Source organism: Pseudorca crassidens, chromosome 19 (assembly GCF_039906515.1).
Source record: "Pseudorca crassidens isolate mPseCra1 chromosome 19, mPseCra1.hap1, whole genome shotgun sequence".
In the NCBI taxonomy this organism is placed as follows: Eukaryota; Metazoa; Chordata; class Mammalia; order Artiodactyla; family Delphinidae; genus Pseudorca; species Pseudorca crassidens.
The window spans coordinates 62196719-62223200 of NC_090314.1; the positions used below are offsets into that span (position 1 = coordinate 62196719).

At 39.4% G+C, this 26482-nt stretch overlaps 1 protein-coding gene across 10 annotated transcripts in view; it reads left to right on the forward strand.

Annotated features, from left to right (window-relative positions):
* The window catches only part of ABCA5 (ATP binding cassette subfamily A member 5), a 113548-nt gene that overhangs the window by 80519 nt on the left and 6547 nt on the right, over positions 1 to 26482 (forward strand). For 9 of the 10 annotated variants that reach the window (XM_067715401.1, XM_067715403.1, XM_067715402.1 and 6 more), the window contains 17 exons: positions 448 to 586; positions 1076 to 1166; positions 1354 to 1493; positions 2454 to 2573; positions 5336 to 5537; positions 8217 to 8392; positions 10911 to 11038; positions 11432 to 11569; positions 13743 to 13856; positions 15181 to 15351; positions 16324 to 16437; positions 16828 to 16962; positions 18337 to 18411; positions 19188 to 19279; positions 25472 to 25598; positions 25904 to 26021; positions 26123 to 26214. In XM_067715401.1, coding sequence (XP_067571502.1) covers positions 448 to 586; positions 1076 to 1166; positions 1354 to 1493; positions 2454 to 2573; positions 5336 to 5537; positions 8217 to 8392; positions 10911 to 11038; positions 11432 to 11569; positions 13743 to 13856; positions 15181 to 15351; positions 16324 to 16437; positions 16828 to 16962; positions 18337 to 18411; positions 19188 to 19279; positions 25472 to 25598; positions 25904 to 26021; positions 26123 to 26214 — 2172 coding nt within the window. The remainder of the gene's footprint in view (positions 1 to 447; positions 587 to 1075; positions 1167 to 1353; positions 1494 to 2453; positions 2574 to 5335; positions 5538 to 8216; positions 8393 to 10910; positions 11039 to 11431; positions 11570 to 13742; positions 13857 to 15180; positions 15352 to 16323; positions 16438 to 16827; positions 16963 to 18336; positions 18412 to 19187; positions 19280 to 25471; positions 25599 to 25903; positions 26022 to 26122; positions 26215 to 26482) is intronic. The other variant, XM_067715406.1, reaches the window with a different exon arrangement.

Consider the following 26482-nt stretch of genomic DNA (forward strand, 5'->3'; position numbering starts at 1 on the left):
AGGCTTTGTGTCAATTTATCTTCCTCCCAATCCCCACCACCATATTTTCATAATTAAAAATAGTCTTAAAATAAATTTCTTTCCCTGAACTAATACAGAGCATAATTCTCTAACGAGCAGTTGTTACATCTACAAAACTTAATTGTTCAGGTAAAAGCGAAATACTCAGTTTTGTTTTTTAGTTTGTCTATCTGATTGTTATTATACTTATGTCTTATACATTACAGACATTTGTATTTTAAAGTTAAACCAAAGAAGGTATTCATATGCCAAACCGATAGTTTTTTAAATTTATGCTAACTCATATATGAGTGGAAAACTCAGACCTAATACATTTCTGATTGGATAGAGTAACTTTAAGTGGGGAAGGTTTGCAGGGTCTGCATGAATTTTATATATTTTAGTTTTCCTGAGGATTCCCTGCCTTGCCCACCCGTTTGCACACAGGTACTGTTGCTGGATGAACCGACAGCTGGAATGGACCCTTGTTCGCGTCATATTGTTTGGAATCTTCTTAAATACAGAAAAGCTAATCGGGTGACAGTGTTTAGTACTCATTTCATGGATGAAGCTGACATTCTTGCTGGTGAGATTTTTACTTTATTTTTAAAGGTTAAGGTCATGGGGCCAAATGGGAGATTAGACATAGAAATGCTAAATTCTGAGGAATAAATAAAGAAGCTGTGCGTTCTTTGTTTGTGTTGCTCTCTTGTCGTTTGTACATTCGGCTATCAAGGAAGTTGTGAAAGCACTTCTGTTAGTAACCTTATAGGAAGAGTTCGAGACATTGGATCATGTTAGGAAGGTAGACTGTAGACTTCCGCTGCCTGGGTGGAGCCCCTGGCTTTGTCACTTAATAGCCACGTGAAACGTGGGCAAACTGTACATGTTCTTATTGCCTTCCTGTTCTCATCGAAAAAGCAGGTGATGATAATCTATACCTTCCTCATAAGGCTGTTGTGATAATTTAATGAGCTCATACACTGGTGTCTCATAGGTTAATCCAGAAAATATAAATGCCAATTATTAATGCTGTTACTAACTCTGAAATTGCAACGCAAATCTCTTTTTGCAGATCGGAAAGCTGTCATGTCACAAGGAATGTTAAAATGTGTTGGTTCTTCAATTTTTCTCAAAAGTAAATGGGGGATTGGCTACCGCCTGAGGTATCATTCATTCTTTACTGCCTTGTTCCTTATTATATTCTTGAGCTATTGTTACTGTGTTTAAGATTTGCCATGATGTGCTTCGGCCATTTTTGTATGGCACTAACTTTAACTTAAAGCATTCAGAATTTACTTCTGGCTGTTGACTGAGTAATCATAAAAAGTTACGGTTTTTGGTTTTCTCTAGCATGTATATTGACAGATGCTGTGCCACGGACCCTCTCTCTTCTCTGGTTAAACAACATATACCTGCAGCTACTTTATTGCAACAGAGTGACCAGCAGCTTGTGTATAGCTTGCCTTTCAAGGACATGGACAAATTTTCGGGTATTCCTTACTTTCAGTTTCTTGACTGCTGAACCAGGTTCTTGCATTGGGGATGAGTTTTCTTAATTTACTTGGTTTATTTTTCTATATAATATTTACACGCTCGCAGGTCGCCAGAGTTAATATTCCGTTTCTGCTTTATTTTGCTTTTGAAAATCAGAAATGCTGTAAGCCAACATTTCTTTTTTTTATAAATGGCATTCAAGAAACTCCAACTAGTGTGTTAACTTACGTAAATAATTGTTTTATTGTCAAGAAAGAAAGAAATTGTTCCCTTTTTTTGTTCTGGGAATAAGAATATAAATATACATATACACAAATATATACATACGTACACACACAAATGTGTATACACACACACACACACAGTTGTTTGTATAAGTCCTAAGCTCTTTTCCAGTTTCATGGTTTCATAACGAATTACATTATTATACGGTAAACCCTTGAATTATTTTATTTGTGACATTTAGTTTTCTGCTTTTTGATGAGGAACTCAAACTCAGTGTCCTTTATCTGTTGACAGATGACTTAATAAACAAAAGGATATTTCTTACTCTTGAAGATACATTATGCAGAATTCCCATAGCATTCCTATAATTAGATAGAAATTTTCTATGCGGTTTTCTATGGTTTCCTTTTGAGAATAAGGAATCATTAATTAACTGAATTGAAGTACATGTGTCAACGTAATGTACTCTGCCCATCACTCTGTCTATAAAATATTTCTTAGTTTTAATTTATATTATGATGCATGTCTAATAGATATATATCTCCCTAAACAAACATTCCTTGGGGTCCTTAGCAATTTCTAAGAATGTTGTCGGGGTCCTGAGACCAAACAGTTTGAGAACACTGTGCCGGCCCAGTAAATTCAGTCATATGCTATTTTAAAACGACATTTTAGAAGAATTCATGGTAGTGTGCTTAATGACAAAACGCTCTTTCATTTTTCTCCTTTAGGTTTATTTGCTGCTCTAGACACTCATTCAGATTTGGGTGTTATTTCTTATGGTGTTTCCATGACGACTTTGGAAGATGTATTCTTAAAGCTAGAAGTTGAAGCGGAAATTGACCAAGCAGGTAAAAACAAAGCTAACAGCACATTTTAGGCAATGAGCCAGACAGATAGTGATCAAGACAAATAATTGTAGAAGCATGTGGAATTTGTATTTTGGGGAAGAAAGGGTAGAAATAAACAGGTAAATAGATATTTACAGAGAGTGATAGGAGTCATGAAGGGATTAGTGGGGCAGTCTCAGGAGGCAGATAGCTTAGATGGCATCTCAGGGGGGACTGGGTTGGGGTGATATTTAAAGTGAGGCCTGAACGGCAAGAAAAGTGAGATTTCATCGCAGAGCCTTCCAGGTGAAGGGACTCGCTACTGCACAGGTGTTGGTTGAGGGATGGGTTGGATGTTTCTGATGACGAAGATAGGCCACCGTGGAGAGCCAAGGAGAGGGTAGCATGTAGTGGGCTCAGAGCTGGAGGCCAGGGGCCACATCATATTTAGTCTTTGAACATGTTTAGTCTGGAAAAACATTTTGTTTGTTTTCTTAGTGTGATATGAAGCTACCAGACAGTTTGAAAGCAAAGGGGTAGCGTGATCTGATTTGCATTTTTAAAAACTGCGTTCCAGTTGTTGAATGATGAGTGGATTTAAGGGAAGTGTGGAAGCAGAAGAGCAGCTAGGAAGCTATTGCAGTTCGTCTTAGTTTGAACTAGGATGGTTGTGACAGTAGGGAAACATGCACAGCGCGGGCTTCTCCCAGAGGCGCTGCTGGTGACTTGCAGATGATGGCTTAGCGCTAGGGGTTGAGGAACGGGAGGTCAAGAACAGTGTCCAAGTTTTTGGCTTGAGAACTGGAAATGGAATTGCCCTTTCCTGAGAAACGGGGAGCAGCAGGTTTGTGGAATGAAGGACTCCAGGTGTGAATTTTGGTTATACTGTTGAGAGGTTTAGTAGACATCCCAGTGGAGATGATGCCTGTGGGCTGTTTGATTCACACACTTGGAGCTAAAGGAGGGCGTTGGGCTCAAGATACAAACGCTGGATCCGCCTGTGTACCGATGGCCCTGTGGGACTGGATGAGGTGCTTCGGTGGCGAGCGCGGACGCAGTGGAGGGAAGCCCCGAGGGTGAGCAGTGAAGGTCCAGGGAGGGCTGACCAGGAAGGCACCAGTAGCGCCCTTTCTGTCTTCATGAAAGAAGATGCAGGAGCTGGGGCAGCATGGTGTTCGAGGCAAGAGCGAGTGGGCAGTTCTCTGCTGACTGCTGTGAAGAGGAAGATGACGGCACAGAAGGGGGGTTTGGTAGCTTAGAAGACGGGGAATGTGGAAGGGTGGGAGCCGGTCGTGACCTTGACGCGAGTGATTTCAGTGGTGCGGTCGAGATCCGTGAGGTTTAAGCTGAGAATGGGTTGAAGGGTAGCGAGACTGGCGTGGTGCTGGGTCCTGAGAGTGAAGGAAAAAGGATGTTTCTCTCAAACGTGGAGGAAGAAAGGTGAGCTTACGATGAGGACGTAGGGGCGGATTGCAGCTAGAGAAGGAAAGTTCACGTGAAAATGTTGGATCAGTTGGAGCGATAGCAAGATCTTAAATTTGGGCATCCGTCAGTTTGATGAAACTGAGTAGAGATAAAGGTATGGGAATGGAAGGAATGAAGGGAGCTAGAGGTCAGGATGTAGAATGCGTTAACAGTGCATATGTCCGTAATACTGAGGATGGCGGAGAGAGCTAGATGGAGAAGGTGCTTGTGTGTGTGTTGCTCACTACTTTGAGGCATACGAAGTAGTTTCTAGAAACATCTGGGAAGTGGGAATGAAAATGAGAAGGGTGAGCTCTGTTCAGGTATTATTCACTTTTCCCTATAGTACCTTTAAGCCCATTATGCAAAATAAATTTACCTCTAACATCAGCTTGCTTTCAGTTTGGTCGATTTTAATTGTTTTATTTTTTAAAGATTAGTATATATCAAATTCTGTAGAAGGCCAGTTGGAGCTCACTGAGTACTATGATTGTGATATGCAGTATTTCAGGACCTGCTTTTAGTTTGACTAGCCGCTGTGTCAGGGGAAGACAGGGACTGGACTTGTCCATCTACTGAGTCATCCGTTCAGACTGTTGAGTTGGTAAGATGCCAAGACAGCCAGGTTGTACCTAAATATTATTTTATACATTATTCTGCTCCACTCTTAAAATTTTTAATGTTTACTCATTTCTTAAACTTAGCCTAAGTCCTTCTTCATACCGAAACCAGTTTTCGTCTCTTTTTATTATTTTTCATCTCTTTTAAGTCAAATCACTGTTGTGAAAATAACGTATCTTGATTTCTATCCCCATCCAGTAGTTTTGTCAGGTTTTGGTCTAATGGAATCAATCATATAGCGTGTCTCTTTTGCTTATATTTATTCTGGTTTCTTTGACTTAATGTAATGTTTGTAAGATCAAACTACTATGGTTATACAATAGTTTGTTCACGTTCATTGTTTTACACTATTCTATTACAGGAATATTTCATGACTTATTCTTTCACCTGTTGATAGAGCATGTGGTTCTTTCCAGCATGTGGCTATTGCACAGGGTACTAGCTAAGGATATTCTTGTACATGTGTTTCAGTGAGCCTCTGTACATAATTCTGTTGGATTTATACCTGAGAGAGAATGTCCTGGGTCATAAACTGTGCACATGTTCAGTTTCGATAACATTGCCAAAGTATATGACTGTCCCCTTTGTCCTGTATCACTGCCAGGTGTGTGCTGCTTTGAAATTTACATGCTTCAGAAAGGTTTTCATCTTTTGAAGGAAGATAACGTAAGTTTCTATCGTTTTGTTTTGGCAAATAGATTATAGTGTATTTACTCAGCGGCCACCAGAGGAAGAAGTGCATTCAAAACCCTTTGATGAAATGGAGCAGAGCTTGCTTATTCTTTCTGAAACCAAGGCTTCTCTGGTGAGCACCATGAGTGTTTGGAAACAGCAGGTGTTTAAAATTGCAAAGTTTCACTTCCTTACCTTGAAACGTGAGAGCAAATCAGTGAGATCAGTGTAAGTATAACCGCTCTTCCGTCTGATGAGTTGTTTTCTTAAGGATACAAACTAGATTTACCATCTTAGTCTTTAAAATGTAGACATATGTAAATAATCTGTGTAGTTTTGAGAGATTAAAATGGTAATTTCACAATGTCAGAGAAAAAAATTACACCTCTGGTGATTTCATTGGATATCATTAGAGCCTTAACTCTTTTTTAAAACTAGCATTTTTTTGGTCTCATCTATAAAATGAGGGAGTGACAAATAATTTTCTCTAATTGTGTAATTTTTGAATTACTGTCATTGCATTTAAATTTTATTTTGCATTTACATTTTTCACAATTGTTTTGCCTCTATTACTAATATTTATGACCATTTTTTGGTAAACAGCAGGAAGAATAAGTTTTATCCTTATTTATCAAGGTGAAGAAACGGAAATATAAAGAAGGGCTTATAGCGGGTAGAACTGGGATCAAAATGACGTCTTTTCCACTTAGCCGTGTCTCTGTCAGTTAGGTTCCCATGGGCTGCTAGACGCTGAATTATTTAGAAGTAACGTTAAGTACTTTTATACACCACGCTGTCTTGTTAGATCCAGAATGGCGGTAGAAATAAAACTTAATAATCAAGAATAAGAGGGGCTTCCCTGGTGGCGCAGTGGTTGAGAGTCCGCCTGCCGATGCAGGGGACGCGGGTTTGTGCCCCGGTCCGGGAAGATCCCACATGCCGCGGAGCGGCTGGGCCCGTGAGCCATGGCCGCTGAGCCTGCGCATCCAGAGCCTGTGCTCCGCAGCGGGAGAGGCCACAACAGTGAGAGGCCCGCGTTCCAAAAAAATATATATATATGTATAAAGAATAAGAGTTTTGTTATATGTTTGAAATATGCTGAATTCATTTGCTTTTTTGCCCAGACTTTTTCACTATCAAAGAAATGTCAATCACGTATCTGATTTATTCCTGTGTCAGCATTAGTGAGAGAAAAACCTTTGTTTAAATCAGCATGTGTCCGTTAATTTAATTGAATACTACTCTCATAAAATACTCCCTGAAAAGCAATAAAAGAATCTCGGCTCCGGCTGCCATAACAACAGCAGAAGTTTATCTTCTGGCTTGAACAGCAGAAGTTTATTTTCCCACAGTTCCCGAGACTGGGAGTGAGGTCAGGGTCCACATGGTCGGGTCCTGTTGAGGACTTCTCCTGGCTTGCAGCTGGGCGCCCCCCCCCCCCCGCCCCCTCGCTGTGTGTGCACACAGAGAAAGAGCCACCAGGGAGCTCTCTGGTGCCTCTTCTTCTCAGGGCACCAATCCCGTCATGAGGCCATGCCCTCGTGACCCCATCTGACCCTGATGACCTCCCAGAGGACTCATCTTCAGATGCCATCGCTTTGGGGCGTAGGGCTTCTGTGTATAAATTTGGGAGGAGAGTGACAGACATTCAGCCTGCTACAAGAAGTGTTCCGTGGTCAAATCTGTATTGACCATGCATGTAGAAAATATTATAACTTACATTTCCTCTCTTAAAGATTTGTCCATTAGCATATAAAAACACATGAGCCGTTCTATGCTAAAGAAATTATTTCAACTTTGTTTAACTTGGAGTTTCCAAATATTTTTTAATCATGAATTTTGTTTTTAACCTAAAACACCCACTAACTTATTATGGAACTAGAGTTCAATGCAGTATGCTTCTGGCAGTGCTGATATACATCTACTTACAACAATTTAAGAATGACTTAAAATTATAGGGTTTCTGAAAATTATAAAATGCTGATGTGTGATAACCTAAGCTCTCTCTACCCACTGTTGTGACACCTGTCACACACACTGTAGAGATTTTTTGCAGGCTGAGATGAAAAGTTACCTGTCTCGGGTCTTCCCTGGTGGCGCAGTGGTTGAGAGTCCGCCTGCCGATGCAGGGGACGCGGGTTCATGCCCCGGTCCGGGAAGATCCCACGTGCCGCGGAGTGGCTGGGCCCGTGAGCCATGGCCGCTGAGCCTGCGTGTCCGGAGCCTGTGCTCCGCAACGGGAGAGGCCACAACAGTGAGAGGCCCACGTACCGCAATAAAAAAAAAAAAAAAAAAAAAAAAGTTACCTGTCTCTCAGGTGGAAGGGCATTTTGAGTGGTTATAGTAGAATTATGTGCTGGGCCAGCTGCACATTATGGTCCTTATAACTCACTGTAGAGGAGAAATGGAAATTGATGTGGTTAGGATGACATTTCAAAGATACCAGTCATCTGAAGTCTTCACTGTATTTTTATTTTCTTCACTGTATCTAAAATATTTTTGTATCATATATTTTCTGAAATATTTGGAGAGTACATAGGATAGAGGTAGGGCAGGAAATAGTTCCTTCAGGAGAATAGAGATATAATGTGACATACTGTGTATTTTTTTTTAAGTTATAACTACAGGTTTACATGCCCTATAAAAATTTCAGGGTGGCTCTGATCTAAAATATACTTTTATAACTTTTAATTTTATTATTGAATATTGGCTTTCTTTCTAACATTGCCATGAGACCATTTTGGAGAGTCGAATTTCTACTCCCAAGTGGGAATTTTTCAAGTTTTTTTTTTTCCTTTTCTTTTCTTTCTTTTTTAAATGAGTACCTTTTAACTGTCATGTGAAGGAAGATTGTTTTGTAGATTTATATATTAATGTGCCTTGAACTGTGTATTTTTTTCCTTTCAGGTTGCTTCTGCTTTTAATTTTTTTCGCAGTTCAGATTTTTATGTTTCTGGTGCATCACTCTTTTAAAAATGCTGTTGTTCCTATCAAACTTGTTCCAGACTTATACTTCCTAAAGCCTGGAGATAAACCTCATAAATACAGAACAAGCCTGCTTCTTCAAAATTCTACCGGTGAGAGTATGTGCAGGTTTGTGAATGTGTGTTGGTGGGGCCTGGGGTGAGAGGTAGATACAGGCCAGAGATTTGGATTTTAGAAATATATATATGTTAAAGGCGTGGTCTGTGTGCATGAACCTAAATTAAGTAAAACTCCTCACTGATGCTGAGTAATATATTACAGAAATGAAATTTTGGTTTAAGTGTAGATGTCAGTTTTTAAAATATTCTGATTTATACTGTATATAATCATAAAATTTCCATTTTTAAGAGTAGCGACATTATTCGCAGAGCAGCGTGTTTCATCTCAAAGTTTATGATGCACAAAATAAACTTCAGAAGTTGAAAAACCCTCTTTAGAAAGAGTTACGGCATGTAATATTTATGCAGTTAGATACCTAAATAGAAGTGTTTAAACAATTTTTAAGGACTATCTGAAAAACCAGAACTAAGGACAATTGTCTTAGAAATCTCTATGATCAAATACATTAAATCTGTAATGGATATTTTTGGACTTGCTATTGATTCTTTTTATTACGTAATTAAATCAAATATGAAAGAAATTTTAAAACATACGGCTTTGCACAAACCTCAATAAATTTTTAAAAGCCTGATATAGGACTTCGATTTTCAAAATATTAAAACCTAATTCAGAATTTGACGTGAATTAGATGTTTCTACACCATCTCCCATCTGTGTGGATAGTTTATCGTCCCGAGGTTCTTGAAGAGGAAAATGAGCTGCTCTGTAGTTTACCGTAAAGCAGACGCAGCTTCCTTTGCTTATCCTGCTGAACTATGTTGGAAAGTTGCATTTCGTACACCCTTTCTACACGCACAGATTCTTTGGAGTTTAACATTTCCCAACACTTCACCTGTATTCTAGTATCTTTCCTTTTTGATTCACTATTAACTGAAAAGCTTTACCCGGTGTTAAAATAATAATGATAGTTAGGGACAGTTACAGGTGGCCGTTACAATCATTGCTCTTCAATTCTAGCTCTCTGTTTTTATTCTTTTGGAGGAAAAAGGTATTTAGTGATAGAAAACACTCTTGAATAGAAAATGTTATGTTTCTCAATTTATTGCTCCCATTAGAATTCTTATTTTGGTTTTAATGTACATTTCACATTGCTGAAAGATAGTACTACATGGAGCCTTACACTCTGATATTGTGACTTTTTTTGTGTGTTTGGGGAATTGTACATTATCTCAAGTATTTCTGCTTGGTGTTCACTCTCACTGATCTGCAGAAATTATAGTATTTTCAAAGTTTTGTCCCATCTGTTAATTTTAAGTATTTCTAGAGTTGCTTACATCCGTCTGTCTTTCTATCTGTCTATCTCTCATTTTCCTAGACCTTGTTGTTGGTCCTAAAGGCACATTTCCTTTAGTGTTCAGTGGTCTCTGTGTGTATGTATTGGGTGGTCTCTTATCCTCCTGGCAAAGCTTTCTGTTAACACAGAGGATACAGTTCCTTCAGTTATAATAGAGCCCTCTTCTCGAGAGGACAGAGCCTCTCTGGCATCTGGAAATGAGAGATCAGTTAAGGCACTAGGTTGGGAGTAGATGTCCTATGACTAGAAGCACCCTTCTTTCTGACACTCAGGTTTGTTGCTGAGTCTGAGCCACCGGCCGTGCTGCTCAGTTACTGCTAGTGTTTTCCTTTGTTTGGTTTTGATTTCTCTCAAAGCCACACTTGTCCGTCCTTGAATCCTGGCTTTTGTGATGGACAGAGAAGTGTTTCCACTCATCAGGCATGTTGGTATAGATTTAGACCTCGGACAGGATTCAGACTCTCCCCCTTAGCTCCAGGCTATGTAGAGAATATAGATGGAGACCTGGTTATGGGTTTTACTATTTTAAAGTAGTAACGCAGTTGACATTTATACTGTTTGTCTGTTCAAATCATGCAGCAATCCTCCAGGGAGTGATGCCACGTAACTCCACACCCTGGCTCCCACCTCTCTGAGCGTGGCACGTTACCTTGTTACATAAAATTGCCAGATAGATTTGTACTCTTACTGTTTGACCAGATCTCGCATATTATAGGTACACTCTGAATGCGAGTAATATCAGTAGCAGCGGCAGCAGCTGAAATTGGCGCAGTAGCTGTGTGTCAGGCTCTGTTCTGAGGTCTGCGTGTCTGGACCTGGATTTGAATTCATGCTGACTGGTCCCAGAGCCAATGTTCTTAATCGTGTCTTAGCTAATGGAGAGAAAATACCTCTTCAAAAAGAGAGCTCTGGGCTTCCCTGGTGGCGCAGTGGTTGAGAGCCCGCCTGCCGATGCAGGAGACACGGGTTCGTGCCCCGGTCCGGGAAGATCCCATGTGCCGCAGAGCGGCTGGGCCCGTGAGCCATGGCCGCTGAGCCTGCGCGTCCAGAGCCTGTGCTCCGCAACGGGAGAGGCCGCAACAGTGAGAGGCCCGCGTACCGCAAAAAAAAAAAAAAAAGAGAGAGCTCTAAATGTTAGTAAAAGCCTGTGTCTGTTTCTCATTTAAACTGATTCTTTGTTATTTGCTTATCTTCTAATACCAGACTCAGATATCAGTGATCTTCTTAGGTTTTTCACCACCCAGAACATAATGGTGACAATGTTTAATGACAGTGACTACGTGTCTGCCGCTCCGCACAGCGCAGCTTTAAATGTGATGCAGTCAGAAAAGGTAAGAGTCGTGTGTGGGATTAAGCGATTTCCTCTAAAATCAGTTGTTTGCTGATTTGACCTTATTAGTTGGAAATTAAAATTTACTTTTGGAAATAGCTGGCTGTGTTTACTTAGAATATATTTTATGCCCCGATGGAGGACCAATAAATAAAGCTCTGAAGAATTTAATTATGTTTATGTCATTTTTTTGTTTAAAATATCAAAATATCTAGATTCCAAACCAGGTTATTTTTATCTATCATTGAGTATTATTTCTATGATTTGTTGAACCCGTTTTCAGTACAGTTAGTGAGAGTTAACTTAGCTGGTGAGAGAAGCTTGGTACATAGCCATCATATAGTCATTTATATTTCTGTATACTGTATAATAACTCTATTTTTTTGAATTGTAGGACTATGTTTTTACTGCTGTTTTCAACGGTACTATGGTTTATTCTTTACCTGTATTGATGAATATCATTAGCAACTACTATCTTTATCATTCAAATGTGACCGAAAGCATCCAGATCTGGAATACCCCATTCGTTCAAGTAAGCAAACCTAAAAATAGGTGTGCGTGTGCGTGTGCATAAAACAACTATGAAGAGCCAAGTGATAATAACCAATGAAATCTGTAGCAGTTCATCTTGTGGCACCTCCTAGTCTTAAACCTTGAGCTGGGGATGGTTCACATCCTGGGTTTAGGAGCCTGTGGCATGAGTTCGCTTCATGGTCAAGGAGATTCTGTCTTGGTACTGATACTTTTGTAAAGCATGAGTAGTTTTTATATTAGAGAAGAAAAATTTAGACAATTAAAAATGAATATTGTTCATCGGAAGTCTACATGCTGGGTATTGAACCTTGAGAAGTCACCCAGTCATTTTTCCTCTAGGACAGACTGTTGGATTATAGATACGAAAAGCCACTTAAGTCTCCAGGAAAACAGTCAACATTTTTCTCTGAATACTAGTATTGTTTTCCATATGCTGAAAAATAAATGGACAGATATCTTTCGGTAATAGCATTTTCTGCTTTCTGTTGCCATACTGTTTTTCAAAAGCTTTACTGAGATGTACTTCAAACACCATCTGATTCACCCATATGAATGTACAATTCAGTGGTTTTTATTATGTTCATAGAGTTTTGCAACTCTATGTTAAAAGACGTGACATACTCTATCACTCTTGCTTTTGTGAGGCATCGTATTTCTTACATTTTGGGGGTAAAGCGGTACATAGTAGTAGTATCAGTCACCAATTTTGAGAATATAGGCAGAAGAGAGATTTTGGCTTCGTTTTGCTGGAATGGAGGTATTGATTTCAGCTTTGAGCCTGTGGAGAGATTGGTTATCCTGGTGGCATTTGAAGGTATGAATCTGGAGAGATTTCTGGGCAGGAAATAAATATTTGTGATACATATTTATTGTGATAAATAAATATTGTGTCAGCATTGCATAGGTGATATAGAAATCATCATCGGAGTTGTAGATCATCCCTTGTGATTTTTGTTGCTGTTGTTGTGAAATATTTCAATCCTACAGAAAGTAAACAACTGTGTATATAGTACCCACATATTTCAAATGTTAGTATCTTGTTTTTTCTTATTTATTAAAACGTTAAAGACACAGGTGAAACCTGCAGTGCGTCCCTCCCCAGCCTTCTTTCCTCCACAGTTCAAAATGTTTAATTCCTGTGCACATCTTTATCATGTTACCACCTTTGTGTGTATCTGTAACTATTACAAAAGATCTTGCTTCTTAACATTTTCCATCAAACACTGACATACAGCCATACCGTTGTTTAAAACCAGAGGGAAAGAGTGAGACTTTTTAAAGTTCCCTATTCACAGATATAATCTTGTTCACTTTCCACACTTTTTCCCCTTCAATGATGAGATTCTGTGTAATTGAGTCCAGCTGTCATCTCATTAATCTCCACTTCTTGTGCTACTCAGCTTACACATTTGTCGGTTCTGTCTGGGTCTTCCACTGTAAGGTACGAGAGTTTGGGACAAATTCGACAACGTCATATGGCATGAATTAAGGAACTGGCTTTATTGCTAGAAACTCGGGAGGCCGGGGCCGACAGAATGCAGCCTCTTTCCACATCATCCCGTGGCATGGAGAGTGGTTCTGGGTAGTTTGCATTTGGGGCACCAGCTGTTTACTAGGTTGTCTGGGAGCATTTTCTGTCCGCACCTGGATCCACAGGCGTATTGGAGTTACGGTCCCCCCTGCTGGGAATAAGCAGCTCCTGGCTCCGTAGGAAGCTGTGCTCGGGTATGACTTTTCCCAGTGGACAAAAGGGGGGTTCCTAGATCCCAGCTGGCTTGTAGTCCAGTCCAGGTACCGGTGAAGGCATCAGGGTCATTCTGAGAGAGCCACGTTCGTTGCCTGCGTAGAACCACTGGGAGACAGGTTAACTGTGCTTCACGGACAGTATAATTTTTAACTAAATGGTGAACCTTAATTAATATGCTGTATTATTCTGTGTACTTCCGTAAGAAAATGGAAGGACAGTAATTTGCTCAGGATCCTATAGCTACTTAATGTGTCAAACTGGTCCTATAGCCCGCTGACTCTGCCACCTGTTGCTTCATGTCGACTGCTGTCTAGGGTAGGTATCCTAACATGTTTCTTCGGGGGTTTTGATAGTCTTTTAGAAAGTAGTAACATGATATAAAGTGATTCCCAGTTCTATTTCTTATTCTGTGGTTGTCTTTCAGGGAATTACAGACATAGTTTTTAAAATCGAGCTGTATTTTCAAGCAGCTTTACTTGGGGTTATTGTTACCGCGATGCCACCTTACTTTGCCATGGAGAATGCAGAGAATCATAAGGTAATGACTCAGTTAAAAAATTACAGGTGCAGTTGACTAATAAGAAATCTTAGACAAAAAGTTAGCCTACCTTGTGTGAGTGCAAGACTTCTGTGCAATTATTATTTCAAGAAGTAAATGGAGTATAAATACGTTTATTACGGTAATAGTAGTAACTCTCACTTATTATTTGAGGACCCGTCATGTGCTGGGTCGTATTCCGTGGTGTGGATCTGGATTGTTTCCAGTTTTAACTATTATGAATTAAGATCCTATGGACGTTTGCTCTAGCTTTTTGTGTGAATGTAAGTTTTCATTTCTCTGGGATAAATGCCTGAGAGTGTACTTGCTGTGTCGTATGGTGATTGCATGTTTAGTTTTATAAGAAATTGTTGAGCTGCTCTTCAGGGTGGATGAGCCATCTTGCATTCCTACCAGCAATGTGTGAATGACAAAAGCATGGATTATCCAAAATCATCGCGTTTGACGTGGTCTATGTTTTTATACTTATATTGAAATTTATATTTTCCCTCTTCTAATTCATTGAACACGAAAGTTGTCCATTTTTTAAATCATTTCTCTTCTTTGTCTTAACTAATATTTATAGCCCACTCTTCTCTTACCTCCTCTATGGCTAGCTCTTTCTTATAACACATTTAATTATTATGAACAGATGTTTCATAGATGACAAAAATCAACTGAATAAGATTGTTAGGTGTTTGGATTTATGAAAGATTCTTAAAATTTCAAATTAAATAACGAGAGGGTTAGGAAAACAATGATCATTTAAGTTTACTGTTTGTACACTTGCAAATGCTATTCCCTTGTGGTGGTAAGAAACAGCTAACATTTTTTTATACACAGGAGTGTGTAAAAGGCTTTCCAATGCATCACCAGTACTTAAGCTGAAAGCCCTGTGTAAGTCAGCAGGTACTTGGCCATTTATTAGTGTTTTCATGAAAGGTCAATATTTAAAAGTGAGAAACCTGTTTTTCTCTCTATTTCCACAGAATTTCCAAAGCAGTTATGTTTTGGCCGCTTACTGTTTGCACAGCTATAACCCCCGTGACACCTTTTACTTTATTTTAGTTTTGTGTTTCTTAGCAGCACTGCTGTATCCTGATGCTGAAAAATTTTGTTGAAATGTTTACACCTCAGAAACAATGAGCCAGATTACAGGCTAGATAGAATTTCTATTTAGCTGTAGGAGGGCTTTTATTACCTGTAGACAGAATGTGACCTTTTTTGTTGATGTAAAATTAAAAGTTCTACAATCATTTGCTAGAGTTTTTCATTTGCAAGATGTTTAAAATGACAATCAGTTTTTGCCTTTTTCTTTTTTTAGATCAAAGCTTACACTCAACTTAAACTTTCGGGTCTTCTGCCTTCTGCATACTGGATTGGACAGGCTCTTGTTGACGTCCCCTTATTCACTGTGGTTCTTACTTTGATGTTAGGCAGTTTATTTTCATTTCATCATGGATTATATTTTTATGCTGTCAAGTTCCTTTCTGTGGTAAGTTAACATCAGTTGTATTCGTGCTATTTATAAATAAAGTGTTATTTTAAAAAGCTAGATCTTTATAAATGTGATAATTGTCTGATTGAGTAATGGTGACGTTCCAGAAAACAGAACCGACATCTGTTTAATTTTTGTGTACGATACCTATCATCAATGCAGTTTATATTGCCCTGAGTGATTTTTAAAAACAATAACTTTACCATTATGAACTAATTCCTTGAAACTGAGGTGGTCTTTCATGTACACTGCCTACTTGTATGTAATCAGGAATACTTAAACAGTCCTTCCTTTAAACGTCTTCTTGTCTCTGTGCCCAAAAATAATTTCACAGAGAAGAAGCTCTTTTATTCCATGATTTAAAGTATGGCTTCAAGTACTAAGGAAGAGTGTGATTTGTATTCATATTCATATTCGTATGTCAGTGACTGACACGAGATCCTTTCCTATGAATTATATTAGAAAAAAGCGAAAACAGAGCTTGGTAGGTTGGGGTTGCTGAAAGTCCGCTTAGGATCTTTGCCAGAGGCCATCCTGATCTTACAGATTAATTTCCACCTTATAACTTAATAAACGTCTTTCTTAAAAATTTACAAAGTGCATTAAATGCTGTACAGTAAAAGGAAGCTAATAGTTGATGGAGATGATAAAGCCGTAACCAGCTATGCTTGCTTTTCATAATAACATGGTAAGAGACAGTATTTTACTTGGCATAAAAAAAGAGCTACAAATAGTATTTAGTTTAAATGGCTTATTCAAGATTGTGTTAGCAGTTAAAAACATGAGCTTTATTGATTTAGGAGAAACTCCTCAAGGAACTACAGTTTCCGTTTTTTTGGAGCAATTTGCTGAGCAATAAAACTTGAAGAGTAATTATTCCCTAACGATTTAGTGTGACTGGTATGTTACATCATATGTACGGTTCGCTACTCATATTTTTAAATAAAAATACCCATTTCTGTCTTCCAGGTTTTTTGCCTTATTGGTTATGTTCCATCAGTTATTCTGTTTACCTACATTACTTCTTTCACTTTTAAAAACATTGTAAATACCAAAGAATTTTGGTCATTTATCTATTCTGTGGTAAGTCACATTTTATATTATTTTGTCTCAGCTTTTCCTAGCGCGTTATTTGAAAGTCATGAACTCTTTTCATGGTTGTACTGAAAGGGTTACTGTGTCTTTTCTAAGTGCAGAGCTTAGCTAGCTAGCAGCGTCTGTTAGTGTGTATGTTCGTCTTCAGCCCCATCCACTCCGTGAAGGGATGATATTTTGTTGCATTTAACAGCTAGCATGACAAGGATGCCAGCTACAAAAAACTGGTATCAGCGCTCTGACACTTTCTGGCTAAGTATCTGCTGGGGTTCCAGGTTTTATTAGAAGATTAAAGACATAGTTAATGCTGAGGCACCCAGTAAGTTTGTTTGAAATTGCTAAACATCTTTTCACTTGTTTTCTCATTTTTTTCTTTAGACAGCATTGGTTTGCATTGCAGTCACCGAAATAACTTATTTTATGGGATATACAGTTGCAGTTATTCTTCATTATGCTTTGTGCATAGCCGTTCCAATCTATCCGCTCCTAGGCTGCCTGATTTGTTTCATAAAGGTAGGTCTGTTAGGTGTTCTAGTATTTTTTAAAAAGGGTAAATAATTACTGCCTAATCTTTGGGATCTTAGCTCTTGTACTGAAGTAGTAAAAAAAAAAATGTTGACTGCTAGTACTTGATTTAAATATTATTAATGTAGCAGTAAATGTAAAATTACTGTGGAATCTTTTCAAGCATGTTTCTAAACTGCAGATTCTCAAAGGAGAAGGACTGTGTTCATTACATGGTCTTTCATGCCCAAAACAATGTACATAAATTAGAAGTATGATCTGACTGCAGTCCATATGTGTTGGACTGGGGAGTTTTGGGGGAGTTTTTCAAGTGTATTGTACTGTACAGGGATGACGAAAAATGAAGTTTGAGCGATTTTTTTTCAAGAAAAAAATAGAGGAACAAATTAATTTTATTAAGCCTGGTTAATTGAAAACAATTTCTGTGGTTAGAATAAAAATTAAGTGATGAATTAATTTAGGACGATTGCTGATTAATTCTACTGACACACCTCCTTACCTCTCTCCCTTCCCTTTTTTTGGCTTAAGTTTATAATTTATACCTGCTCTGTTAGGCATATTTTGGGGTGAGGAAGATTTTAATCTAACTACAAAACATGGCTATAAATATTAACAGGTAGCTAATTTATAGAGAAGACGTGTTTGCTGTTAAATACACGTTTTTCGTTTTAATTGAACGTTTCTACACGTCGCAGCTAAAAGAAAATTGGTTCCTCTGCGCACAGCGCTTCCAACACCAAACGTGTGGGTTTTCCCTGACATTCAGCAGTTCTGACACTGACCAGAGTTAGCGCAGACCCCACGGGTTCAGTGCTCAGTCCTGCAGGCAGCCCCCCGCTTCAGATTCCAGTCACGGGTCGTGGGTCCCCAGGCCAGCCACGTTCTGTCTGACTTGGACCCCTTGCTGGGGGTCAGTACTTTGCTCTAGAACTGGCTGGCAGGGCCCAGAAAGGTCCCAAGGGCAGAGCTCCTGTCCCTGTGCAGTTCGGAGAGAGTCGTCCTCCCAGCATGTTAGAGGCTTTGTGGCGGTCCCATGACCTGGGCAGGATGAGCTAATCAGTCTCCACGCTCTTCTCCCCTCCCTGGTGGTGGCACCTGGGGCCGGAAGTTCCAGCCCTCTAGTCTGGCTGGTCCTCTGTCAGTCAGCCTCCATCCTCCTCTGAGAGTCCCCTCATTAGCATAGACTCAGCTGAGGTTGAGAGGGGCTTGTTTTATACGATGAGAGACACTCCTGTCCCCTCTGTCACTCAGGAAATTCCAAGGGTTTTAGAAGTTCTGTGCCAGGAACTGTGGTCAAACACCACATTTCATTATATCACAGTATCACAGCCACATATAAATTTTCAAAACGTTTTGTCTTAGATTTCTTGGAAGAATATGCAAAAGAAAGAGGACACCTACAACCCATGGGATCGTCTTTTGGTGGCTGTTATATCGGTAAGAAATAACTGTGTTAGCATGTTACCTTATGAGTGGTTTGGTCATATGGTTTTAACTCTCTTTTTAGTTTTTATTCTATTGCATAAAAATGAAGGTGCATGAGAAGTCAAGTGTGTTAGTTAATGCTAGCTAATATGCATTTCACTTACTGAATACATCCACTTTAATGTACTTGTTTTTTTCACGTCGTTAATTCTATTTACTGATAATTCTGGCTTCCATAGAAGCAAAAACAAAGCTTTTTTAAAATTATAATTTATGAAGCTGACAACAGATGAACTTTACAGAGGTAGAAAAGTATGTGAAGGGTCATTTTACTAAAAATCAACCTTGGTTTGTATTAACATTTATTCTTTTTTTTTTTTTAACATCTTTATTGGAGTATAATTGCTTTACAATGTCGAGTTAGTGTCTGCTGTATAACAGAATGAATCAGCTATATGTACACGTATATCCCCATATCTCCTCCCTCTTGCATCTCCCTCCCTCCCTCCCTATCCCACCCCTCTAGGTGGTCACAAAGCACTGAGCTGATCTCCCTGTGCCATGCGACTGCTTCCCACTAGCTATCTATTTTACATTTGGTAGTGTATATATGTCCATCCATGAACATTTATTCTTAACTCATTGTATGACATGCAAAAAAAATTGTGATGAAGTTTTTCAGTGATGGAAAGGAACCTGATGTATGTGGTTTTGGTTCTGTTGGTACACGGGGGAAAAAAAAAACCCAAAATGATTCAGTCACGAGCTGTAACCTGTTTTTCTTTTAGCCTTACCTGCAGTGTGTGCTGTGGATTTTCCTCTTACAGTACTACGAGAAAAAATATGGAGGCAGATCATTGAGAAAGGATCCCTTTTTCAGGTCAGTTTTTTAAATTTCAGGTTTAATTTTTTTTAATTTTAATTTTTTTTTTTTACTGTATTGACAGAGTTGTGCAGCCATCACCATAATCTGATTGCAGGTCATTTCCATCACCCCCAAAAAGAAACCTTGTGTCTGCTGGGCACGTCCTTCCCCCGCTCAGCTGGCCCCCAGCCCTGTGTAACCACTGATCTACCTTCTGTCTCCATAGATCTGCATATCTTACACATTCCTTTCAATGGAATTATGCAAGGTGGGGTCTTTTCTTGTCTGGCTTCTTTTACTTGGGCGTAACGTTCTGGAAGTTCATCCACGTTGTAGCATGTAGCAGTACCTCATTACCTTTTTGTTTGTTTTTGCTGAGTAATATTACATTGTAAGGATATACCACACTTGATCTATTCATCGGTTGATTGGCATTTGAGCTGTTGCCACTTTTTGGCTACCGTGAGTCATGCTACGGTGCACATTTGGGTGCAAGTATTTGTGTGGACGTATATTTTCATTTCTCTGGGGAGGATACCTAGGAGTGGAATTGATGGGTCATTGTGGTAGCTTTATGTTTAACCTCTTCAAGAACTGCCAGACTGTTTTCCACAGTGACTGCACCATTTTACTCCTAGGAATGGATGAGGGTTCTGTTTTCTTCACGTTGTTGCCCATACGTGTTATTGTCGTTTTGATGTTAGCTGTTCTTGTGGGTGCACATTAGTGTCTCATTGTGTTTTTTGTTTTTTTGTTTTTTTAAAAAAAATATATTTATTGGTTTATTTTTGGCTACGTTGCTGCGTGCGGTCTTTTTCTAGTTGCGGCGAGTGGGGGCTACTCTTCGTTGCGGTGCACAGGCTTCTCATTGCTATGGCTTCTCTTGTTGCAGAGCTCAGGCTCTAGGCGTGCGGGCTTCAGTAGTTGTGGCACCCGGGCTCAGTAGTTGTGGCACATGGGCTCAGCTGCTCCACGGCATGTGGGATCTTCCCGGACCAGGGCTCAAACCCGTGTCCCCTGCATTGGCAGGCGGACTCTTAACCACTGCACCACTAGGGAAGCCCTCATTGTGGTTTTTATTTGCACTTCCCTGATGATTCATGATGTGGAGTGTCTTTTCATGTGCTTATTGTTCATTTTTATATCTACTTCGGAGACATGTCAATCTGAATCCTTTGCCCATTTAAAAAATTGGGTTGTCTTTATATTATTGAATTTTGAGGTTTTTTTAATATATTCTGGTTACAATCTCTTATCAGATATATTTTAAAATATTTTCTCCAAGTCTGTGCATTTTTTTTCAAAGGATGTTTTAAATTTGAAGAAGAGTTATTTCTTGAAATATGGCCATTGGCACCAAATTGGTTCTGAATTTCTTTTTTATATTTCTCACGTATTTGTTTATTTGCTGAATATTCACATTCTGGAGAAAACTGGAAAGTATTGGAAAACGTATAGTGGTTATTCACTAGCCACTGGACCCGCCCCTCATCCATTGAGGCAGAGTGTCTGGCTCTCCTTCTGTGTCTTTGCCTTTATTCCTGCTCTCGTTTTGGGGGAGATTTCAGCATCCACACAGGTAACCCTTCCAACATCGTGACCCCTCAGTTTCTGATTTTCTCCAAGCCAGTGACTTTTGTCTCTGTTCCCCTTCACCCTCTGTTTGCATCAGAGCCATCGATGATGCTACACACTCATCCCGTAGAAACTCAGCTCTGTTTTAACGCTGCTTGGCAGCCCTACGCCCTTACCTACTCAGCAGCTTCCTATCTTTTTCTTTTTTTTTTTTTAATTTACTTACTTATTTTTTGGCTGAGTTGGGTCTTCGTTGCTGTGTGTGGGTTTTCCCTAGTTGTGGCGAGCAGGGGCTACTCTTTGTTGTGGTGCGCGGGCTTCTCATTGTGGTGGCTTCTCTTCGTTGTGGAGCATAGGCTCTAGGCACACGGGCTGCAGTAGTTGTGGCACATGGGCTCTAGAGTGCAGGCTCAGTAGTTGTGGCTCACGGGCTTAGTTGCTCCGCGGCATGTGGGATCTTCCCGGACCAAGGCTTGAACCCATGTTCCCTGCATTGGCAGGCGGATTCTTAACCACTGCGCCACCAGGGAAGTCCCCTCCTATGTTTTTCTTTTCCATAGTTCTCGCAGGCCTTCTTTGTATCCCTCAGGTTCTCAGAGTCACCTCAGCTCACCTCGCTTCTTACTTCTCAGTGGATGATCGTGCCATCTGTCTCAGGAAACAGAAGCACCGGATTATAAATTATAAAATGTGTACACACTTGTCCACATCTTTCGTCACTTTTGCTTTTTCCCAGCCCCAGAGGAAGGTGTCCCCCTTGTTATCCAGGTCTTCCTGTGTTCTGTCTGCTTAAGGATGTTGCTCAGTCAGCTCTCTCTTTCTGTGTCTTTCCCTTTTGGATCTTATTAGGGTATATTTCCCTTTGGGAGGGGGTCGCCTTCCTCCCATATAAAACAAAGTACTCATCAATCGCACTGAAACCTGAGTCCCTCTCTAGCTCTTATCCCCTCTCTTTCTTTTTTTCTTTTTGATCATATGTATATTTTTTACTTTTTTAGAGTTTTTATTGGAGTATAATTGCTTTACAGTGGTGTGTTAGTTTCTGCTGTATAACAGAGTGAATCAGTTATACATATACATATATCCCCATATCTCTTCCCTCTTGCATCTCCCTCCCTCCCACCCTCCCTATCCCACCCTTCTAACTGGTCACAAAGCACTGAGCTGATCTCCCTGTGCTATGTGACTGCTTCCCACTAGCTATCTGTTTTACATTTGGTAGTGTGTATATGTCTGTGCCACTCTCTCACTTCGTCCCAGCTTACCCTTCCCCCTCCCCATGTCCTCAAGTCCGTTCTCTAGTAGGTCTGCATCTTTATTCCAGTCTTGCCCCTAGGTTCTTCATGACATTTTTTTTTTTTTAGGTTCCATATATATGTGTTAGCATACGGTATTTGTTTTTCTCTTCTGACTTACTGCACTCTGTATGACAGACTCTAGATCCATCCACCTCTCTACAAATAACTCAATTTCGTTTCTTTTTATGGCTGAGTAATATTCCATTGTATATACATGCCACATCTTCTTTATCCATTCATCTGTCGATGGACACTTATGTTGCTTCCATGTCCTGGCTGTTGTAAATAGAGCTGCAATGAACACTGGTACATGACTCTTTCTGAATTATGGTTTCCTCAGGGTATATGCCCAGTAGTGGGATTGCTGGGTCGTATGGTAATTCTATTTTTAGTTTTTTAAGGAACCTCCATACTGTTCTCCATAGTGGCTGTATCAATTTACATTCCCACCAACAGTGTATGAGGGTTCCCTTTTCTCCACACCCTCTCCAGCATTTGTTGTTTGCAGATTTTTTGATGATGGCCATTCTGACCGGTGTGAGATGATATCGCATTGTAGTTTTGATTTGCACATTTCTCTGATGATTAATGATGTTGAGCATTCTTTTATGTGTTTGTTGGCAATCTGTATATCTTTTTTGGAGAAATGTCTGTTTAGGTCTTCTGCCCATTTTTGGATTGGGTTGTTTGTTTTTTTGATATTGAGCTGCATGAGCTGCTTGTACATTTTGGAGATTAATCCTTTGTCAGTTGCTTCATTTGCAAATAATTTCTCCCATTCTGAGGGTTGTCTTTTCGTCTTGTTTATGGTTTCCTTTGCTGTGCAAATGCTTTGAAGTTTCATTATGTCCCATTTGTTTATTTTTGTTTTTATTTCCCTTTCTCTAGGAGGTGGGTCAAAAAGGATCTTGCTGTGATTTATGTCATGGAGTGTTCTGCCTATATTTTCCTCTAAGACTTTGATACTGGCCTTACATTTAGGTCTTTAATCCATTTTGAGTTTATTTTTGTGTATGATGTTAGGGAGTGTTCTAATTTCATTCTTTTACATGTAGCTGTCCAGTTTTCCCAGCACCACTTATTGAAGAGGCTGTCTTTTCTCCATTGTATATGGACAGAACACTCCCAAACTCCTTCTACAAGGCCACCATCACCCTGATACCAAAACCAGACAAAGATGTCACAAAAAAAAGAAAACTACAGGCCAGTATCACTGATGAACATAGATGCAAAATCCTCAACAAAATACTAGCAAACAGAATCTGACAGCACATTAAAAGGATCATACACCAAGATCAAGTGGGGTTTATCCCAGGAATGCAAGGATTCTTCAATATATGCAAATCAATCAATGTGATACACCATATTAACAAATTGAAGGAGAAAAACCATATGATCATCTCAATAGATACAGAGAAAGCTTTTGACAAAATTCAACACCCATTTATGATAAAAACCCTCCAGAAAGTAGGCATAGAGGGAACTTACCTCAACATGATAAAGGCCATATATGACAAACCCACAGCCAACATTGTCCTCAATGGTGAAAAACTGAAACTGTTTCCACTAAGATCAGGAACCAGACAAGGCTGCCCACTTTCACCACTCTTATTCTACGTAGTTTTGGAATTTTTAGCCACAGCAATCAGAGAAGAAAAAGAAATAAAAGGAATCCAAATCAGAAAAGAAGAAGTTAAGCTGTCACTCTTTGCAGATGACATGATACTATACATAGAGAATCCTAAAGACGCTACCAGAAAACTACTAGAGCTAATCAATGAATTTGGTAAAGTAGCAGGATGCAAAATTAATGCACAGAAATCTCTTGCATTCCTATACACTAATGATGAAAAATCTGAAAATGAAATTAAGAAAACACTCCCGTTTACCACTGCAACAAAAAGAATAAAGTACCTAGGGCTTCCCTGGTGGCACAGTGGTTGAGAGTCTACCTGCCGATGCAGGGGACACGGGTTCGTGCCCCGGTCTGGGAAGATCCCACATGCTGCGGAGTGGCTGGGCCCGTGAGCCATGGCCGCTGAGCCTGCGCATCCGGAGCCTGTGCTCCGCAACGGGAGAGGCCACAACAGTGAGAGGCCCGCGTACCACAAAAAAAAAAAAAAAAAAGAATAAAGTACCTAGGAATAAACTTACCTAAGGAGACAAAAGACCTGTATGCAGAAAATTATAAGACACTGATGAAAGAAATTAAAGATGATACAGACAGATGCAGAGATATACCATGTTCTTGGATTGGAAGAATCAACATTGTGAAAATGACTATACTACCCAAAGCAATCTACAGATTCAATGCAATCCCTATCAAACTACCACTGGCATTTTTCACAGAGCTAGAACAAAAAATTTCACAATTTGTATGGACACACAAAAGACCCCGAATAGCCAAAGCAATCTTGAGAAAGAAAAACAGAGCTGGAGGAATCAGTCTCCCAGACTTCAGACTATACTACAAAGCTACAGTAATCAAGACAGTATGGTACTGGCACAAAAACAGAAATATAGATCAATGGAACAGGATAGAAAGCCCAGAGATAAACCCACGTACATATGGTCACCTTATCTTTGTTAAAGGAGGCAAGAATATACAATGGAGAAAAGACAGTCTCTTTCCTTTTATAGCCAGAAAGCTTCCACCTCCAGTTTGTCACCTCCTTTCTAATGTCCCATTCACTCCCTAACTCCTGCCATCTGGCTCCTGCCCTCACCTCTTGGCTGCTCCTGTTTGTGGTAAGGTAAACTAACGGCTCCTCTCTGTCTGGTAAAGTAGGCTCACCCTCTTTAACTGATCTACAGCCTTAAATGTGACTGACTTCTTCCCTTAAACTTTTCTCCTCTTTCTTTCTTTTTTTTTTTTCCCATAATGTCAACTTCTATTTGCCTCTTTACCTCTCTTAATAGTACTTCAGAATTTCCTTCGGAAGCGCTCTTTCCTCTGCCCACCTTCATGGTGTTGCTACAGATGCTGACTTCAGCCTCTCTGTCCACGCTGCCTGGGTCATCTCATGTACACCCAAGACGTAAATTCTTTGAGAGCAGGGTCTGTGTTGGTTTTTTTAAAATCTTTTTTATCTTTCTGTGAACTAGTGCTTGACACATACTGGTTATATATAATTGTTGAATAAATGAATGAATTTAGATAATATCATCCAAATGATGTCAGTGAGTGAAAAATAGCTCTGTAATTTCTACCTTTAAGAGATAACTGATCTCCGACAACAGATCTCATGTTGCTATATTTTTTTCAGTCTTTTTTCTATGCAGTGCTTCAATTTCTTACCATTTTAATTATTTGAAAATCTATTTATACTTTCAGGACCCTTACAACAAAGTCCAAAAGTAAGAAGTTTCCAGAACCACCAAACAATGAGGATGAAGATGAAGATGTCAGAGCTGAAAGGGTGAAGGTCAAAGAATTGCTGAGCTGCCAGCGCCACGAGGAGGTAACTCAGTCTCTCTTACTGAGCCGCGTGCGGTGAGCAGTGAGCAGCCCCTCTGCACAGGGTTAGCCTCGAAAATTGTCCCCTTATATGAATCGATTGCCAAGAAGTTTGTCTTTGAAAAAATATGTTTGTCCACTTTCTTTTGAACAAACCATTATTCCCATCATAGATGGATAGTTATCTAGGCAGTACCCCTTATTAGCAAATACAGTTCTTACGACACAGCCATGAGCTGTGTACGGCCTGTCATTGAACGATGGATATCTGAGTTATAACTCTTTTTTAAATCCTATTTCCCTTATTAGAAGCCAGCCATTATGGTCAACAATTTGCATAAAGAATATGAAGACAAGAAAGATTTTCTTCCTACAAGAAAAATAAAGAAAGTGGCAAATAAATATGTCTCCTTCTGTGTGAAAAAAGGCTGGTATTTAATTATTTTTTCTTGAATAACTTTCCTGGAAGAGTAATTTTCATTCTTTAGTTTGATTTACATATGTCAATTTTTCTTTTAATTCCTTTAGGAGAGATCTTGGGACTATTGGGTCCAAATGGTGCAGGCAAAAGTACGATTATTAATATTGTGGTTGGTGATATAGAACCAACTTCAGGCCAGGTATGGTATAATGGTGTGGGATATATTGAATATGATTTATATTTTTAATTAAAATAAACTTTTTAGTGACAAATGGGATTTTTATGCTCAAATTTCATGTTTTTATTATGAATTTTTTAGGATAGCTTGATCAAATTATGATCTTTTTGGTTATCTGTGAGAATAATGTACATAGTCAAATTTGCATGCACACATGCAGAACACACACATGTACAGTATTTCTGCTTTTATGCTGATTACAAGCATGGGTGATTTGTCCACTGACTTC